This window comes from Micromesistius poutassou, assembly GCF_964030765.1.
Source record: "Micromesistius poutassou genome assembly, chromosome: 3".
In the NCBI taxonomy this organism is placed as follows: Eukaryota; Metazoa; Chordata; class Actinopteri; order Gadiformes; family Gadidae; genus Micromesistius; species Micromesistius poutassou.
Genome location: NC_140273.1, coordinates 14,108,743 through 14,123,768, shown reverse-complemented (window position 1 = coordinate 14,123,768; position 15,026 = coordinate 14,108,743). Strand labels below are relative to the sequence as shown.

The window sequence follows — 15,026 nt, the reverse complement described above, 5'->3', positions numbered from 1 at the left end:
TGGTTTTCTGATGTTTCGCTGTAGTTTTAAATAGGTTGTGGACTTATTTAAAGTGTTCTGTGTAGCAGATGTAGGCTACTATCAGGTAGATTTATAGTTATTATTCATATTTATACAGAACATTAGATCATTGAATTGTTGGTGCCAATGGCTTTTGGATGCTGACATTTCAATCTGCAAACAGTTGTATTCACTTTCAACTTAACTGTATTCCCACCAGTTATAATGCAAGGCACATGAATCTGTTTGGGAAAACATTGCCATGTGTAGTTCAATGTGAATGTGGGATTTCTGAAATAAACAAACACCATCCAGCCAAATAAATAAATAATGGCTTTGTCATTAACAGAAGCCCGCGAGCCAGGCGAAACCTGTGAAGGCCAGTAATGACGAATGAGAAGTCTAAATCATACACTGAATGACTTGCACTGCCTACCTGTTCGGCTCCAGGGTTACCAGTGAAGACAACTTGTCAAATACCTAGACGGAAATGAAAAGATGTGTGGGGGTGGCACACATGAATGGAAGGAAATGATTCCATTAGTCAGTGTACAGAATTCTGAAAACCCTGAATGACAACAGTGCACGCACGCCATGTGCAGACATATATATACACAGTGATCTGCTGCTCCCACTGCTGTCTGGCTGAGGAAACAAAGATGTGCGTGCGTAAGAAATAGAACCATTTTCAATACCCAATAAATGCCTAAAACACCTACACTTGATGCTGCGTCATCTGACCTCTGGAGGTCACCACGTTTGTACATATCTATAGTCATACGCAAAGAATACAATAATACATTGTTTGAATACATATTCAAACAACACAACATATTGCCATGAGTATTAATTATCCTGTCTCTGGTTTTCCGTCATGGCAACAGCAGAATAGAGTAGTTATTCACTGGGAACTGTTTAAGTCAGATGGGCCTCGAAGTGAACGGATGCAATGGTATGGGACATGGGTCAGATTAGTGAAATATTCATCTTTTTAAGACAGAACCACCTTTAATTTGTATTTCTGTAGGTTGTATTTCTGCTTCAGTTGACTAGAGAGACCATTAACTTTGGATATGATAAAGCAATAGGAATGAAGGATGGGATTGGAATAACCCTGCTGTGATTATGGAGGACATTTTTCTCTTTAATCCATGACTGCCCACAGTGCTTGGAGGTTTAACTTTCAATGGGGAGATGTTCAACATGTAGTTTCTGTACCAAACAGGCTTCCCTTCACACACAAATGCTCTGTTGGAAGCTGGCCTGCTGTGACAGTTTAACACTTTGCTATTGAGAGAAAGTGATGGTAAATGTTGGTTTTAAAGCTCAGCCTTTCAATTTTCCTTGTGGTCCAAATCCCTCTGATAAAAATGGAGCACCATAGCACCAGCAACCACTGACATTTACAACATTTCCATTTTAGTTGCAAAATGAAAACAGATTTGGGGCGCATCATACATGTAGGTATAGAAGTTACCGTGACAAACCACACCTAAATAACAAGCTGTGGCTGGTTTGTCAACCAGCCGGTTTGTCAAGACAATCTGATGACTAGGACGTGTAAAGCATGGTCTAAAGTTAGCTGTATATTAAACAAACAATTTGACTAAACATCACCATAGGCACCAATATCACAGATTGCACACAAACAAGGGGCAGAGTCAAAGATATTTACTTTGAAAACCATTAGTTCTATGTAAAATCAGAAGAGCATACACCAGTCAGGAAGAAAAACACAACCAATGAACACAGCAAACATGACCAAACTCTGCATCACTTTAGGTGTAGTCATGATAAACACCAGATGATCCGCCATTGGCATGAAAAATGCCTCAATATAGATTGGATCACAACACGAACTCCAGATTAAAAAGTCAATGATAATACATATTTGATTAAAAAAAACAACTTTGAAAGTCCTCACTTAAAGTAACATGCAATGAGAGAACTGATAGCAGCTCAGAAACCAAAAAAAGCCCAGAAAGCTCAGAAATAAAAACCGACCAGCAGTCAGTTAAGAGGCAACGTTAACGTGTAGTTTCAACTATCCTCTTCAACAGGGAACCGAGACAAACGACAATATCAGTCCTTATATTCGGTGTATTTTTTAGAGGACCCCTGCACTTTGCTCGCTGGGTATTTCAGTCTGTTCAGGGCCATTTTTCGGAGGACGGCTTGTGGCAAGTCGACGTGGCATTTCTCGGCCAACTCGACCAGATAAATCAAAACATCACTGAGTTCCTGGCCGAGATGCTCCCGCTCGGAGTCGGTCCAACCGGGCAAGCCCTCGGCGACCTCCCCCCGCCACTGGAAGAGCTCGGACACCTCTCCCACCTCTCCAACCAGGGCCAGCAGCAGGTTGCGGGGTTGATGAAACTTGTTCCAATCCCGCTCATCTGTGAACTCAGCTTGCAGTCGGCGAACTTCTTCCAACGTGGGCTCCTTGCTGAAAGTGAACTTCTGGTCTCCACCTGCTCCGTTCGTCAGCGTCGGACGGAGACGATCGGTTGACGTTACTCCATTTGACCCTTCACCGTTTGAGCCATTGTGGGTTCCGTGATTGTGGTTCGATAAGGTTAACAAATTGTCTTTATGTCCGTTGACTGCATCTCCATTTGTTGCCATTTTTGCCATAGTCAAGGGTTAAAAATATGAACTGCAGAAGAGGCACCAAAAAGTGCCACGCGAAATACTCCCGCCAGTTACAACCCGGATATGACTTAAACCCCGGAAACAGGATGTGCAATCGTTTTTTATGTATGCATTCATTTGTAGTTTATTTTCGAAAACACTGTTCAATCGTACGGCTACTACGACCTTGCCCAAGAACTACAGCTCCCAGCTCCCTACCATCTGCCAACCGATGCTGTCATACAGACAGCATGGCCGCCTGCACTGTCCTAGTAACTCCCCTGTTGTATGTCAATAAACAAAGCGCTTTATTTTATCATAAGGCTTGCAATATACACAGACAATGTGTTACTAAGAAGATAAGCACGTCTGCTTCACGATGCACTAGCCAAGCCCATCCACAAAAAAAGAGGTAGGTAATGTAGCGTATGACTTCTTGTCTGTTTTAGTATCATAAGTGATCATGTGTTATGAATTGAGGCTATACATTATATGCATGGACTTCTATGGTTTTCAGAATAGTACAGCGAACAGCCTTTAATAGCCATTGTCAATGCTGAAATATGTACTTGTCTGTCTTTGCCGTAGTCGTCCTCATGAGCTGGTCGGTGTAGTTGGGCTGGAAATCCATGCGCAGATTCAGTCCAACACGAAACTCTTCTCTGCGTCTAAAGTCGGCTTCTCTGCACCGCCAAATTCCCTGGTGTCATTCTTTGACGCATCCTTGCCGGGGACATTGCCAGTAATTATTTAACTTACACAAACAATGGATTTCGTTTTAATGTTTACACTTTCATTGCTGTAGTCATTATAGAGTAATTAACACATAATGTCCATCTGTTCTCCTAGGTGCTTAACAAACGATGCGTCGAAGCAGCAGTAATGACAGCCCTGGCGCTCAACTGCACCATCAACAAGAAATCATTTTTTGACAGGAAGCACTACTTCTATGCAGACCTCCCGGTGAGAGGAAACTTTATGTTCCATTTGCTATCTTCTGTGATGAAGTGTAAAAACAAAAATATACAAATTAATCCAAAGGGTCTGGTGGGAAGGAAAATGCAGCCAATTGGGCCATGCATATTATGCTACGTTTTGATTTGTCTTTCTCCCTATTTTCGTCACATGTTTTATGCATCTATCCCTGGGCCATAACTTGTGATTTCTGAAACAGTAAAAATGTCCATTGTCATGCATATAATTGCACACTTTGTTATTTGCCAAAGCCTAAAATATTTCTCAAATGGGACGGATAAACTTTCTTGCAACCATTCAATTTAATGGCAATAGTATAATTTAGGCCTAACATTTCCTTAATTTTGTCCACAAAATTTGACCGTGCCCTTGGAAAGTTATACTGTATAAGGCAGCACAGAGTATTCCACTCTCATGCTACATAAGGAGAATGCTTATGAAAGTTTATGTTATTGAGTCACTAACAATTACTGAAAAAAGTAATGGGTTAATTGCTTTTCTAGATTTTCTTATCATTGAAGAAGGAACTGTCTTCCTGGCTTGTCACATGTCATTGTAGGGGTCATCAAATTTAGCCAAGGGTGTCATAGATGTGGAATATATGATCATAGTGACCTAGCATTGGTATCTTGTCCTTATTTTAGGTAATCTATCATGGTTATATGGGAAAAAGTTTCCTCCAGACCATTGCCAATCCCACTAATTGTATTTCACATGCATACATTCATGGTTTTCAGCGTTCAAACATGAAGCAATGTCAGGAAGAAATTTCAGATGTATTGCTTAATAACTTGATTTGTTTCGACCAATCATGTTGTCTGTTGGCCAATAAGCTGTGAGGTTGTGATTAGCCAACAGCAAACATGACTTAACATAACTTAGCCAGCACTAGTGAACATTTGACTGTAAAGGTTTAAAATCAAAAGATTACTTGAGGTGTTTTTGATGAGTCACGCTACAAATTACATATTTTATTCGCTCATTAAATAAAGCCTGGGCACATATGTAACATTTATCGAAACAGTATCATCAGTTCATATTTAATATAGTCCTCTGTTCACTCCGCACTAATGGACCACCGGCACAAATAAATAATCACACGTTCCCTAAAATATCAAGGCTTTGAAATAAGCCTGCCTTGATGTTAAGTGCATGTCTCCTAATGAGTGAAAATGTGTTTCTGTGATGCGTCTTAAGTTAGAATGAGTAATGAGGGGAATGCAAAGGCAGTCCAACAGTAAAACCTCATGCGTGGGTCCATCTAAACAAGTATGACACCTTTTTATAATGGGTTTCAAATGTCAAGGCGTCGGCGACGGGATAGTGTGTTGGAGATCATTAGTCCCCATAACGTCAACAGTGTGTGGTTGGGAAGAGGAAAGATTAGGCTGGATCTAGCTATTGTTCACCATGCATTGCTAAACATGAAGCCGTCAGCAAGGGAACTTATTGCACAGGAAGGCACATTTTTAATTGTATTGATTGCTTTCACAATGCAACATGTGTATTCTGGAAATCCAGACCCCCATCTAGAAAGCTGTAGGGTCTGGCAACGAGTAATGAAAATGGCCCAACTCAAGGCGGGCCCAAGCATGCATTTTAAAATATCACTGCACGCAATTGGATAACACTACGACCAATCAGAAGATTATAAGGGGTGACGTATCCAGACCAGTGGAGCTAACCAATAGATAAGGCTCTTGCCGTATCCGGTCGGTAAAACAGCAAGCTTTTGGCCCTCCTATATTAGATACACCGATGTGATTGGTTAATGTTCTGGGCCAGGGGAATCGGGGAGTGAGTATATTGCTCGTTCCCAGAGTGACTCGCTGAGCAATTGTTTTCGAATTGTGCTCTTGCAAGAACTCTGGATTTCCAGGGTAACACACGTGTGCAAATGCTTGAATGAAGACTTTAAGTGAGATTGTCTTTGATAAAGACAAGCATCTTCAAAGGAACAGAAGGGCAAAAGCTTGCTTTGGGATGTGTCATTGTTTACTGAAGTCAGACACACAGTTTACATTTTATTCTCTTTGTTGAACGCAGACAATACACACACACACACACACACACACACACACACACACACACACACACACACACACACACACACACACACACACACACACACACACAATGACTAATTACCTCCATGTCTCCTTCGTCGGCAACCCCCCGCATGCCAATAGGTATTAATAATGCTTTTCCTTAGTGCGATGCCGGTTTCCACGGTAACAAGCCCAAAGTGATGGTGGATGAGCAGCAGCAGTTCTCTCGGTAGTGGAGCAGCAGAGCAGATGAAATATTTATTCTCTCTTTCTCTTTCTCTTTCTTTTTCTGTATCTCTCTCGTTCTCTATGTCGGTCTGTCTGTCTCTCTCGGTTAGCTTGTCTGTGTCTGTCTGCCTGTTTGTCTGCCTGTTTGTCTGCCTCTCTCTCTCTCTGTCTGTCTGTCTGTCTCTCTCTCTGTCTCTCTCTCTCTCTCTGTATATCTCTCCTCTGTGATTGCATATACCCGAGTAAGATGACAAGGGCCCAGCCCACATAGTAACGAAGGCTCCGGCATGGAGTGGTTGTTTAATTGATGGCCCCTCTCGCCTCACCTCCGCCTGGCCCTGCGTCGCTGTGTGAGACTGCACTATTGTTATTCCACAGCAGAATTCACAGTGGCGCATTTACCATGAAGGTTTTTGCCCTATTAGAGGGTTCACAGCATATTTTTCTTGAGCATTGTTTGTTCATTGACACGCTGTCAAGAATGAGTGCCCCCCCCCCCCCCTCCAGCGTCTTGTTTGTTATTTGTCATTGTTGAGACGAGGGTACCTCTTGATTTTAATGAATGCTTTTAAGGACATAGATTGTGAAAAATCGAGTGCTCTCTGTGATCAAGGACAACTCCGGAAAACCACAAGAGAAACACAGGTTCACTCACGTGACGATCTCGAGTAGGATAGGCTGAAGAATTGCCAACATTGATTTGGACCACCAGGGCTCAATGCAACCTCTGCATCGTCATTCAATCAATGAACTCATGCAATGTACAGGGTGTACAGGATCATCTATGGAATCGTATTGAACAAGGTAATGCCTGCCAAGCAGCAGACCCTTAACTAAAGTTATGAGCCACACCTGTGTCTCTCCTACGATGGCGCCTCTGTGAAAAGCTCTAATGCTTGAATGGTAAACCGCGTGACTGTCCCTGTGTCATCGACCGGGAGCCCTGGTGCGGCCCTCGCTGCAGCCGAAGCGGTCGCGTTGTCCTAAAACCTGGCCCTCTCCGTCAGGCCGGCTACCAGATCACCCAGCAGCGGCGGGCCGTGGCGGTGGACGGCCAGCTGGCCTACAGCCTCCTCGGCGGCAGGAAGAGGAACCAGATCCAGAGCAAGACTGTCCGTATCAAGCAGATCCAGCTGGAGCAGGACAGCGGCAAGAGTCTCCATGACGACCAGCGGAGCCAGACACTCATTGACCTCAACAGAGCAGGTGAACACAACCCTAAGTCAATTTGGGTCATCTCAGAGGGATTTTGATGTTTTTTTAAAATCCAATGAGGTTTAAAACATTTTTTTTATCAAGGTTGTTTCATCTCATTGTCGTACAGCAGAAAGCTTATCACCATTTTTATTTCAGTTGCTATACCCAAACAAAATACTAATACTGTGCTGGGGCAGCTGGCCGTTTTAAAGCGGATGGTTTTGTTTTGGTTATTGAAGGGACAGTTGAGCTGAGTTGTGTGCAGAGAGGATCAAGTGAGGTTAGTGAGGTGGCGACAACGTGGCTCTGGTTTGTGATGTTCCAGGCGTAGGCCTGATGGAGCTGGTGATGGAGCCAGACATGAGCTGTGGGGAGGAGGCTGCCGCGGCCGTCAGGGAGCTGCAGCTGGTTCTGCAGGCGCTGGGCACCTGTCAAGGAAACATGTCAGGTAGGGAAGGCCTCCCACCCACCCACCCCCCCTGACTCTGTTCAAAACGACTCTCCCCTGTCTTGCCTCGGCCCGTCTCCCTCCCTCACTGACACTAACACTGATGAGACCCTCAACCCATGTTGGCCGCTCTTGTGGCTCTGGGTCTCCCCCCTAAACCCTGCCATGTTTCTCCTGTCTCTCTGGTTCTTTCCCCGCTCCTCTAACCACCACCCTTGTTACTCGGTATCCATCCCCCCCCCCCCCCCCCCCCCCCCAGAGGGCCAGCTGAGGGTGGACGCCAACGTGTCGGTGCACCGGCCGGGGGAAGCGCTGGGTGTCCGGACGGAGGTGAAGAACATCAACAGCGCCCGCTTCCTGTCCAGAGCTATCGGTGAGTCATCAGGGGGCTTGTCAGAAACCTGCCAAAAACCAGAGGGGGAAGGGGGGGGGGATAACGATCAGAGCCTCCTGCTGGGCTTCTCAGGGACGATAACAAGGACAGCGCCTCACTCAGAGCACTGTGTGGGGTTAGGGCATTGTGTGTGAAATGGGTGTGAGCGAACGCTGTTGAGAGGAGGCGAGGGCTGAAAGCTGCTCTGACTGAAGCCGATCTCACTGCCTGACTGAACCGTCAGGAGAAGTGCGTAAACAAGCCCCCACACACACACACACACACACACACACACACACACAACACACACACACACACACACACACACACACACACACACACACACACACACACACACACACACACAGTGAAAGAGTGAAGCTTTTTCGTGAAGATGACATTTGCAATCAGTTTGCCCTGAGACAATCACTCCACATATGGGTAATTATGCATGTGCTCCTAGGCAAACTGCTTGTCAAGATAAAGTGAGGACACAAACAGTGGATGCACCCGCAGCTCCCAAGCGATGCCCGGGGAAAAGTCTATAAACAACTTCTGTCTCATCTCCTGCACTTTATCCTTCAGAGGAAACTCTTTGAAAAGCGCTTCTTGTTCCCTACCTGCATCCAGGAGAGGAAGACTGCGAGGGGGAATGGGGTTTATCCCAGGGCATGAGGCATTAAGATGCATATTATGTAGCCACGCCGGTTAGCTTAGCGACAGATGTTCACCGATAATCACACACTAGTGTAAACATTAGTTTTAGTGTTTTCAGCAGAGTTCTGGTTCTTCCCGCCTCAAACACAACAGTAGGGCACTTCTGTGCCGAGGGCACATTAAGAAGTCATCGACGAACATATCACTGGATCGGCTTCTCTGTGAAGACCTGTTGGCTTCAGTCAGCTGCTGCAGCTGAAGTGGTATTTTTAAAAAAAAGTCAGCGTGCCAAAAGGATCATTTGTCAACTTCAACACTCACACGTCGTCAAAGGCACTTCACTTCACGGGCGGTGGAGCAGATGTCAGGGGTGTAATCTATTAAGATGTGTCGCCCTGTGTGTGTGTGTGTGTGTGTGTGTGTGTGTGTGTGTGTGTGTGTGTGTGTGTGTGTGTGTGTGTGTGTGTGTGTGTGTGTGTGTGTGTGTGTGTGTGTGTGTAACTCACTCCCACTTTCATTCCCCACCCCCAGACTACGAGATCCAGCGACAGATCGAGGCTCTGGAGAGAGGCGAGGTGGTCCTGAACGAGACCCGAACATACGACTCAAAATCGGGGTGAGAAGATTCACCTCCCAGGCTACATCATGCTCTGTGTTCTGTTAGTAGGCCTGGATGACTACGGCCACAGTAGACGGACAGACTGACAGACGGACAGACGGAGACAGGCAGTGCCTGTGACAGCCCTCTCATCAAAATAAACTAGATGAAATAGAATGAATGTTATTCCTCAACTGGTAGCTTGTTGTCGCTACAAAGCTTCGCTGTCAATCTATGAAGAATGTTTCTCTCAAACATTATTTGTGTCTTAAAACCTAAGAAAAGAATTCCTGAACTGTTTGTTCAGATTTGACCAGCTGGCTCCCATGTGTTCCTTTACGTGGGCAGCTCCTCCCTAACAGCCTCATGTGGTTTTCCTCCTCCAGCCACACCATTCCCATGAGGGACAAGGAGGGTCTCCAGGACTACCGGTGAGTCGGGTTATGGGATGTTTAAGGTACCACAGAAAATGTGCATGTGTGCATGCATGCATGCATGCGTGCACGCTTGGGCTTGCATGACCCCCCCCCCCCCCCATCCCATCCCGCCCCCCAGTGCAACAAGCAAGCATCGCAGCAGAGGGGCAGACTTGCAGCTCTGTAGATGGGCTAGATAAGCGCACGCTACCCAACGCCCAAGGGTGCCTGTCAGAGAGCACTCTGATAGGCACGCCCGACACGCACTAAAGGGGGTGTGGCCCCCAGCGGAACCAAGCGATTAGAGGGAGGCTGCGATGTGTGACGAGGAGTCTGTGTCGAGAGAAGGCGTATCGGCATCAACAACAACATCCGCGCCCCCATTGCCACCAACCCACAGCACCTCCTGAGCTTATCTCGGCCGCTGCTGATGATAAAAAGAAAAGCCTGTCCGCCCACCGCGCCACCGCTAACCACCCACCCTCCTCCTCCCCACCTTCCTCCTGCCACCTGGCTCCCCCCCCCACCTAGGTTCATGCCGGAGCCCAACCTGCCCCCCCTGGTGGTGTACGAGGACCAGGGCTCCGTGCCGGCCGGCCTGCTGGAGGGCCCCGGGCAGGGGGTGGTGGTGCTGGAGGGCCTGAGGGAAGGTCTCCCCGAGCTGCCCAGTGTCAAGAGGGGCCGGCTGGTGCGCTCCTACGGCCTCCTGCCCGAGCACAGCTTCACTCTGGTGGTGAGTCTCCGGCCCCTGTGCTTGATGCTCGTGTTTCCTTATTGTGGTGAACTTTTAGATATATTTTTTTAAATCATAGATAAAAAAAATTTTTAAAAAATAATTAACTTTAGATTAAAAAACAGAGTAGACCAAGACCAAAAAAAAATAAACTATGTTAATTATAAATAGTTTTTTGATAATTGTTAATTAATCATGTAATCATTTTTTCCACAAAAAAAGGTAATCCTGGAATTTATCACCACCATCCCCTAGATGTTTAACCTATTTGATTATGCTCCTTACTGATTAACATACGATTAGATGTACTTGATTAATATAACACATAATTTGGTAATTATGTGTGTTTGAAGTGCCACCACTAAATCTCATTGGCTAATATATTTCCATGTTGTAAAATGTACCTAACTTAAAAGTCTTCACTGCACACAAAAAAGGGAAGAAATGGGTTAGTGCTGGTGATTAATTCTGTTGATGCTAGTCAGGGCGTGTTTTAAATTGGAACCAGTGATGATATTTGATCTGTTGCAGAATGAGGATGGGCTGATGGAATACTTTGAGGCCGTTGTCAAGGAGACCAGGAAGGAGCCGAGGAAATTGATTGGCTGGGTGACAAATGAGCTGCTGGGTCATCTCAAACAGCACAACCTAAGTGTGAGCAAATGGTGAGACATGCACACACATATGTGGAATGTAACTGTCATCAGGGTAAATCCAAGAGGAATAATTGAAATTTCTAAAATTGGTTATTAAAGTGCTTCATTTGTCTCCGTGGCGACCACTAATTTAATATTCGTGGACTAGAATCCTGATTGGTCCTTTATCCATGTTTGAAGAAAGAAAGGCTCTCGTCTTCAGTCATCTGGTATAAGACTAGAAAATACCTGGCCTCTGTCAGGGGCATAGCAGTTCAAAGTACCACGATACAACCAAAGTAGACATTTATTCACTTTTCCAAGATTTGTGTGAGTTTATAAAGGGCAATCCCAAGAACCTTTAACAATGCAGAGCGACAAATGAACAATGATGAGTGTGCTCGCACCGCTAACCGTTAATCCAACTGAACTGAGTCACTCGATTTAAGTTTTATTTATTTATTTATGCCGAGCGTCTACATGGTTTGCGTCACGAACGACACGAGGAACAACCGGTGGGTTAATGGGTACGTCGTGGTACGTCAGGCTCGCAGGCCAGTGCGCCCCTGCGGTGATGTCTACGAGTGTCCTAGTCATCGCTCACAGTCCATGAATGAGCGTTATCGCACTGGCTGTCTTGTGTCATGAAACAATAAGCTATACTACGTAGCATCTCCGAGGCCCCCCTGCGGCCTGTCTGCTCCTAGGATCTTCTTCCGAGAACCTGCCAGCGGGAACATGTTTCCTGGAATAAAGGAAATTACAGGTAGTCTAAATATTACCACGTCGGCGGGGGGGGGGGGGGGGGGGTCCGGGCTCGGAGTGTCATTGTTACACAACCTTGTTGTACGAGAAGACGCTTGTTAGACTATGAAGTCTAAGAAGCGCCGTCTCCCCCCCCCCCCACCCCCACCCCCACCCACTCCACTGTCTAGCCAGCAGCTATCTCGTCTGCACTTCAAATCCTCCCCAGACAGCAGCGCTAATGTTTATGGTGTCAGAACCACTGCCAACGCCTCGCTCCCCCCCCACCCCCCAGGTGGTTATCTGTCAGGGCCGTTATGATGGACCACCACGACACCCGGCCCTACCTGGACGCCCACCGCCCCCCTCTCACCCCTCCCTCACCCCTCACCCATGCCCACGACTCTATTAGCATGACAGATGGAGAGGAAGTGAGACAGAGGGACTAGCTGTAGAAGGGGCGGCATCCCAGCACTTCCGAGGTGGCGTTACCGGGGGGGGGGGGGGGGGGGGGACGTTTTTTTCCGGCGGCAAATAAGGGGCCCCCGGGATCAGAGAGGTAGGCTTTCAACGCCAAGTCCCGGTTTTGAAATCACCTGAAACGGCTTCACGGGAAAGGTCACTCGCCAGACAATCTGCAGGTACTTGCTCTGACGAGTGGAGTGCCGGCTGGAAGCTGTGAGATTCGGCCTATTTACAGACGGATGAAAGAGCAGGAGTACTTCCAAAGCCACTGGAGTGTTCCCGGCACTCCCCGCGGTAAATGAAAGGCAACTTTCTGTTTCTGGAGGGGGGAAGCGGGTGGGGCTTAGGGGGACGGCGGCTGGGGGTTTGGGAGGATGTCTTGCGGGGGCGGAGGGCGGGGGGGGGGGGTTCAGGCACAGGTTGTACTTGGCGGATGGCTGCGGTATTGAATTGGACACGGAGTAATCATCAGTGCTGTGTGGTGACAGACTGGTGAGTTATTGAGCCACGCCGGGCATAATGGCGTGCAGACGGGGGATCAGGGGATGGAGCATCACGGTTGTGTCCCGGCGGTCGGTCCGTGGCCGCTGCCTCTGGGAAAAGCGTGTCATGGATAATGTTTATTGCTGTTGCTTCTTCTTGAGTCATTGAGTCATTACAAGCTCTGGGGGAGGGGGGGGGGGGGGGCTCAATTTTTTTATTGTTTTTATTGTAAGGCAGACACACACACACACACACACACACACACACACACACACACACTACTTCTTCTACACTCTTGGCTCTCACTAGTCTCTCCAAGTCTCTCCCATCTCCCTCATCCATTTGTCTTTGTCATAGTCCAGTGTCTCCGTCTGCACTGGCTGAGCTGCTGGAGCTCCAGGAAGCAGGACACATCTCCTCCTCCATCGCCAAGCAGGTCCGTACTCTGTGTCTGTCTCCGTCTCTGTCTCAGTCTCTTCCTCTCTCTTCCTCTGTCTGTCTGTCTGTCTGTCTGTCTCAGTTAGACAGCCAATCACATGACCCCCCCCCCCCCCCTGTGAGATTATTATTATTCATTTGATTTAACCTTTATTTATTCAGGAAGCCTCACAGAGGCCGGGCATGCCTGGCCTTTAGTTCTATGTATATCGTTTATTTAGTAATTTAGCAGAGGCTTTAATCCAAAGAAACTCAGTGACTTTTAGTGACCTCCTTAAGGAGCAGGTAGGGCGATTAAGCCTCTTTCTCTCCAGGCAAGTACAGTACAGACATCGAGGCGCATCACACCCAGTACCCTTCAGTGTTGATTGAAAACCCCCTCACCACTACACAACACCACCCCCCCCCACCCCCCCACCCTGTGTGTAGGTCCTGGGGGAGATGTGGAGGGACCCAGGCAGGAGGGCTCCGGAGATTGTGCGGGAGCAGGACCTGGGGCTGGTCTGTGATTCCAGCGACCTGCAGAGTGTGTGCCAGAGGGTGCTGGACTCCAACCCTGACCTGGTGAGACCTCCTCAAGGCATCCAGGGCGGTGGAGGGAGGACTAGTATTCACACCATGAGGAGACCACACTGAATGACACGCCCAGATTCAAGGATGCTGTTTACCACATGCTCGTTGTTGTACGTGCAGTGGAATGCTGGTGTGCCAAACTCCTATAAAACATGTACAATGCATAGTATAACATATTGGGAAAATATGTAAAGAAGTTTTATGTGCAAGAAAAATATACAATATATAAACAAAACAATGCTTACAAAATACAGTAACTTTAAATACGGTGTGCTGCCTCTGTGCTGGAGGTGGGCGAGTGTTTGACTCATGGAGCCAGCTGGCCTGGCGGGTTGGGGTCACTGCTCAGAGCAGTAATGGCCTGAAAGGGAGAGGGAGAAAAAGCTCCATCTAAGTTTCTCGGTGTCAGACTTGGTAGATGTGGGGGTGTTTGCCTTATGGCAGCACAAATGTTTCTCTCTCTCTCTCTCTCTCCCTCCCTCCGGTGTACTGTAGGTGCGGGCGTTGCAGGAGGGGAACAAGAAGGTCCTGAACAGGCTGATGGGTCTGGTGCAGAAGGAGACCAAGGGCAGGGCTGAGCCCGTCCTAGTGAGGAGCATTCTGGAGGAGAAGACTTCCTGAACACCACCACCCAATCAGGTCACCATCACCACGGGGAGATAAACCACACTCTGTTTTGTCTGTCTCTTTGTATGTCTGTGTGTCTGTGTCTCTTGCTCTGTCACAGATCAAGTATACAGTCGTGGTTATATAAGGCAGAAGACTACATATTTTCTATTCCATCCTGGCACTCCCTCACAACGGGTTATGGGTACACAGAGTATTCAAAAGTGAGCTGTGTTATGGGATTGCTGTAAATACAGACGCTATGTTATTTTTGTGTATATACTGCTTGTGTTCTGAGCAATAAACAAATTGTCTGATATCTTCTACCTGCTGTGTTTTTTTTTGTATTATCAGAAACATTTATGCCACATTCAAACTTCCAATTTACGTTATGTTATTTATTTTTCAAAAACCATTTACTTCATGCTGAATATGAATGAAAAGCTTTGACAAAGCTTCACACCATCTTATTCTGTGCAGTATGGAACTGCCAGTCAGTATAATAGACATGGTGGTTTCTTATCGTGCCAATCCGTGCTGTTCCTCAAACTCTTGACCTTGTCTGGGTTGAATGTCAGGGCTTGTGGACAATAGGCTCCCTCAGGTGGTTGGAACACTGCACTACACGACCCCTGCTTATTTGACAGGTCTTTAAACCCTGTGGTTATTTTCGACTTAAAAGTTTGCAAAAGTTTGGATTACTTTATTTTGTTTACATTTCCTATAACCTTTGATGTGTGTGTGACTCAGAAATCATCTTTGGTGAACATACCTTCGG

At 46.9% G+C, this 15,026-nt stretch overlaps 2 protein-coding genes across 2 annotated transcripts; one reads left to right on the top strand and one right to left on the bottom strand.

The window, feature by feature from the left end:
• Positions 1 to 1,670: 1,670 nt before the first annotated feature.
• On the bottom strand, positions 1,671 to 2,707 carry dctpp1 (dCTP pyrophosphatase 1). Its single transcript, XM_084465717.1, has one exon. It carries the CDS (start codon positions 2,632 to 2,634, stop codon positions 2,083 to 2,085), a length of 552 nt encoding a protein of 183 aa, XP_084321843.1. The 5' UTR covers positions 2,635 to 2,707; the 3' UTR covers positions 1,671 to 2,082.
• A 175-nt stretch (positions 2,708 to 2,882) lies between these two features.
• gatb (glutamyl-tRNA(Gln) amidotransferase, subunit B) lies at positions 2,883 to 14,564 on the top strand (the record flags this gene model as incomplete). Its single annotated transcript, XM_084465143.1, has 13 exons — positions 2,883 to 3,043; positions 3,220 to 3,373; positions 3,481 to 3,594; positions 6,890 to 7,088; positions 7,405 to 7,527; positions 7,787 to 7,900; positions 9,089 to 9,173; positions 9,542 to 9,586; positions 10,103 to 10,304; positions 10,836 to 10,969; positions 12,989 to 13,067; positions 13,499 to 13,633; positions 14,138 to 14,564. The coding sequence occupies 13 exons, from the start codon at positions 2,883 to 2,885 to the stop codon at positions 14,261 to 14,263; spliced, it is 1,671 nt and encodes a 556-aa protein (XP_084321269.1). The 3' UTR covers positions 14,264 to 14,564.
• Between the last annotated feature and the right edge of the window lie 462 nt (positions 14,565 to 15,026).

Bases quoted from the DNA above. Each gene is read 5' to 3' on its own strand.
- dctpp1 (XM_084465717.1), bottom strand. From the start codon at position 2,634: ATGGCAAAAATGGCAACAAATGGAGATGCAGTCAACGGACATAAAGAC.